At 46.1% G+C, this 5,268-nt stretch overlaps 1 protein-coding gene across 1 annotated transcript; it reads left to right on the top strand.

Annotated features, from left to right (window-relative positions):
* Positions 1-3,479: 3,479 nt before the first annotated feature.
* Positions 3,480-4,148, top strand: T265_01546 (hypothetical protein; the record flags this gene model as incomplete). The annotated part of the gene is made up of 1 exon (XM_009165605.1): positions 3,480-4,148. The coding sequence occupies one exon, from the start codon at positions 3,480-3,482 to the stop codon at positions 4,146-4,148; it is 669 nt and encodes a 222-aa protein (XP_009163869.1).
* Between the last annotated feature and the right edge of the window lie 1,120 nt (positions 4,149-5,268).

Below are 5,268 nucleotides of genomic sequence, written 5' to 3' on the forward strand. Positions count from 1 at the left end.
GCGTATTAATTGATGCAGAGCTTGTCCGACGAATCTCTCACCACATCTGGTCATGGAAGGAGAAAACGCTTGTCAATTCGGTTTTGTGGTGTTAACCATTCAGAGAAGAACGTCTTTTACTAGAATTTACGCAATCTATCTCTTGTCTGAAAAGGACTTTTACTTATCTTGTTCTATGGAAGGCTCAGCTATGATAACGCTTTATCTGTGAAGACTGCGGTCGAATTTTTACCAAGTTTGTGTGGAACGCTCCGAATATTAGAGTTTATTTAAATACGAAGACTTCATACGCTATATATCATTATTACTCGTCGAGCAGCATTGCGAACGTCGCGTAGCATCACCTTGGTCTTCCAGTACCACCGTCAGCAGCATCAGTAATAAGGTGGTCTGGATTTGCCGCGGGATCAGGAGATTTAACATTAGTTTTTCCATTCGGGTCTTTCAAAATCATCATAGCAGTTCCAGTGCCTAGGTCTTATTTGCAGGGAGGATCGCCTATTGTAACAGTTTTATGGAGCGAAATGTTACCGCAATGAGGTTTTTTAAATTCTTTTTCACTCTGCACACAAGTTATGCAGACGGCAGTCATTGCGAATGCACTCGTTTCGGAACCGGCCTCAGTAGACCATTGTAGTCTGAATAGATGAAAGCGCGGAGTCATGGAGCGAAAGGTTTGTAGCGTGTAATACTAATGCTTTCTACCTGGCTCCTATTATCATGTCTTTAATACGGGAAAAGTCAAGCTTGCCAATGTAATGAAAAGCGAATAAATATCAGAAACATGCGGTTACCGTTTGTGGTGGGCCGGCATTCGTCCCAGGAACTACGCCGATAGATGCCGACTCACTAGGGGCAATGCCACATACAGTTGACGCTGAGTCGCATATGCATCTACCTGAACACGATGTACCTGGTGTAAACCTGAGGAGATAAGACTGGTGGGTGAACAGAAGCGGTCAACTCTTAATCTGTCAGCATGCCCGACTGGTGACACAGTTATAGATTCAGGTGGGCATAACTGAATAGTCGGGGTATATAAAGGGGTATCTAGTGGCCCGCACCACTCAGGACACGCGCCCCTAAGCACATAGCAATGGCTAGCTAGAACGTGAAGAAAGTGGATTTCAGATAGGATTCGTTCACCTTAGCAATCAAATCGTGGGAAATCGCTGACATCCCAGCTAGATCAGGGCTGTTGACACAGAAAGACAGTTGGTGCTCACAGAGTATCCAGGGCTGTGTCTTGTAGCCGGCATCATACATAGGATATACCATGGGTAGATAAAGGTAGAGATTATTCAGCTTGGTCTATACAACGATGTTCACTTCTAGCACCGTTGTGGGCTTTAACTCTTTACTATCTGATAAATTAAAACAGGGCTCTAATGACACACATGGGAATAGTCTAACAGTTGAACCCAACTATATTCCGTTCGGATAGACTGAAAGCTGAACTACCAATAAACCGGACCCAGAATGCATCCGCATAGCGTTGTGTAGTTAGCCATGATTCTGCTTGATTCCGTTCACATGACGATGATCACTCTCGGAACCATCACGGGCTTAGTTCTCCGAATCGCACCTTATGCATAGGTCTTTTTGTGGGTCTTGGTCTGTATAGAGAAGAACACGGAACACTACTTCAAGAACTGACGCAGGATCTGCCCTGGTGATTTCAGGGCTCCAAGGTGGATCTTGTAAACTTACTTTATCCGTCAACATTTCAACGACAGATCACCGTGTCCGCTGGTGGTCCGTGAACCCAACGCAACCAGCATAAACACGACTGCAGTTGCAGAGTACCCAGTTTTTTCAGTCTCCAGGTCCAACGGATTCGACAATACTCTTGGGCCTTGGACGCTTCAACTCTCTGGCTCAAAGCTGTTGATTCCTGATTTGTCAAACTCCACTCCGTATCGGTTATTCTCATGTCATTTTCCAATTCACGAAATCCAAGTCTACCACTTTCGGACTTTCGACCAACGTAGCCATGTATCAAAGGTTTTCTCTGCCAGATGCTGTTCCTTCTTATTCAACAGGTCAGTTAGAAGCCCTTCTGCGAAAACGGGTTTTAAAGTATGGCTAGTCCGCAGGAAAAACATGCCATGATCTACTGGGCCATGGTTTAGTCGCATTAGGGGGCGAAATTTGCTGTTGTTCTTCGATTAAGCATCTAGGGCTATGTATTGGTCTCCGGGATGCGTTGGTCTCCGGGATAGTGAATCCCATGCAAGAATAATGAGCGTGACGTCAGTGGAGGACAAAGAGATGGGTATGGTCCAATCGAAACTGCGACTTCACGTTTCATGTAGAGGAATTAGGGAGCTCTTTGAGAAGCCTGTGAAAAGCAGTCAACGCAACCTTCCCACTATTCAAAGAACTCTCACTGCAGGTATTCCCCTCTTGAATCGTATGATCTGACTGACTAAGACACCATGCGAACCCTTATTTCCCACCCCTCCTGTGGTTAATCATGTTCCTGCAAGAATAATGAGTGTGACGTCAGTGGAGGACAAAGAGATGGGTATGGTCCAATCGAAACTGCGACTTCACGTTTCATGTAGAGGAATTAGGGAGCTCTTTGAGAAGCCTGTGAAAAGCAGTCAACGCAACCTCCCCACTATTCAAAGAACTCTTACTGCAGGTATTCCCCTCTTGAATCGTATGATCTGACTGACTAAGACACCATGCGAACCCTTATTTCCCACCCCTCCTGTGGTTAATCATGTTCCTACCCAGTCCTAGACGAAAATCCAGCGAAAATAGCCAAAATAACTTCATGAAGATTCGCGGAGAGCATGAATGAAGATGTCATCGTAAAGCACACTTCCTGCTTAGTTCAGGATCACCTACAGCCAGAAGCAAACGTGGGGCGCTCGAAATCAAAGGCTTAAAAAGAACAGTCGGGAAAGCTTGTGGTGTTCTTCAGAATGTGCTGATCGCAGTCACAAAATCACCAGAACGATTCAAGAGAAAACGCTTCCTAATTGTAAATTCAAGTCTCCCTAGTTTGGCGGTTAGCAGACAGTCCATGAGGATCACGAAAAGTTAATTCCTACTCAGTGGCCAAAATTCCTGCACAAGCTCCCCACATAGGTGAGACAGGTAGATAGCCTCAAGTAGCAAAACATCCCTCAAGATGAGCATATCGCTCTTCGCTACCCGCACAGGTGCATCAACCTGTGCATCAGCCTGTTGGGGCGGACAAGTGACTCGTCCTCTTATCGAGCGCAATACATTCGTCCTGCTGGCTCTGCAAGCCGTGAAGTCACGTGCCTCATGTCCTGGCCTTGGTGAACCAATCAAAGTGCAGGAGCAATGTGAGGGGGTGAGGACAAGCACGTGTGTTTGCATCCAACGTGAGAGAACAGAGCTTCTATGTCGTAAGCCAATAAGAATCGACCAATGAGAAGACAACCTGTCTGCCATTTATCAAGGCCATTGGACCAGTCAGACCATTTCGTCTCCACCTCACGATGGCCTCCGGTTTACGGGCCGAAAAGTCCGGTTTCGCTCGGGAAGTTCAGGAGAAACTAAAGGGAAAGTTCGATAATGTTCTCGCAGCACGTACACTGAAGTGGATCCGCTTGCTTCCCGCACCTGCTGGAATACCGAACCACTTCACTGATGCAGTCCAGAAAATTCCGGCGGATATTGAGACAGTAGGCATGGAGGACTATGCCAAGTATCTGAATGATGGTCTCGTTCTGGGCTATTTAATGGCTTGTTTGAACCCAAAGGTGACTTCGCAACTGGGCTCAGTAAAAACGTGGCAACTCGCAGACAACCCCGTTTTCGAGACCTCCCGCCGACGAGACCGGATCGGCCAGTTCCTCCGATTCCTTTCGGAATACGGGGTGGATGCTTCAAACCAGTTTCAAACGGATCAGCTCTATGAAAGCACAAACTTGGTTCAGGTGGCTATATGTCTAAGTCAGTTGGGCGTGGAAGCTCAGACCAAACCGGATTTCACTGGTCCTCGTGATTTTTGGATGCAAAAACATCAAGAACATCGTCGGGAGTTCACGGAAGAACAGCTGCGCGCTGGTTCGACGGTAATTGGCTTGCAGATGGGTACAACCGCTGGTGCGAACGCTTCTGGTGTGAGTTTTGGTAGCAGGCGACATATCACTGATATGTTCTGATTAGCTATACTATTGTGGTCATGTTCGAAAAAATTCTCACCTATTCATGGTAACTTGTGCCTTCCAAACCTGTTCGCCAACTATGAGAATACAGTTCAACCACGATTTGTTGTGACGTGATGCATCTTTCTTTACGACAATTATTTTTCAGATTTTCCCGCCTAATAAAACACTCATGTTAATAGCAATTTTCCCTATAGTGGTTTTCACCCGGTTTCTGTAGTAAGCAGGTCATTTTCTATGAGCCTATTCGCCGTAGAGAAGGCTATGTATATTACATGGAGCACTTTTGCTCACAACGCTCTAACTAGTCTCTGTTCCTCGGGTTACTGGGGTTTCCGGTGGTATTCAGTGTTTTGACTAGCTCCATGACTTAGTCCCTTAAAACGGCGGGGCAACAACACGAAACCGCCGCAGCATTGACCGGAACTGGGCCATGTCGTGCAATCAGTTTTACTGCTCGTAGCTGTCTGTTCGTAGTCGTTAATGGCAGTTGATTTCCGCTGAGTATCAGAATTCGGGAATTAAGGAATACATTCCCGAACTCTTGAAAACCATGTACAGCGACAAACTAGCGGGTCAACAGATTTGAATTGGATGGCTGCAACAGGAAAGAATCGGGTGAGGGTCTTTCTAGTAAGACCATTGACGGGTTGAAAACACTTCTGTTTGAAACCAGAAATTCATTGACCCCCAATGCTACCTGTAGGGTTCTTCATCCTGTTTCCTTCCGCGAGAACGTTTACATCGTCATAGATGTTTGGACTCATTGGCAGCTTTGTAGCTTTATATTACTATCGGAAGGCCTATGTGATAAATACTGGCTAGAAAATAGACAAGTTGGGTCCGACCATTGTGTGGGTCGGTTTTTTGTTGTTGTCTTGTGACTACCGTTGATAGGTTACCGTGCGTGCAGACGAGGTCCCGAAGCTCTCTCAATTCCAACCACAACTGGAGATCACTATTGGCACTGCAATGCAGATGGCGTTGTCGTTTTGTGTGCAGGTGGACGAATTTAGGTCGGCACGAACTGAACGAAGTTCATAATACGTAACAGATGTATTGCATGTCTTTGAACCCTTCCTTTTGTGTTCATCAGTTCAGTACTTTGGGTCAGGAC

Source organism: Opisthorchis viverrini (genome assembly GCF_000715545.1).
Source record: "Opisthorchis viverrini unplaced genomic scaffold opera_v5_17, whole genome shotgun sequence".
Lineage (NCBI taxonomy): Eukaryota > Metazoa > Platyhelminthes > Trematoda > Opisthorchiida > Opisthorchiidae > Opisthorchis > Opisthorchis viverrini.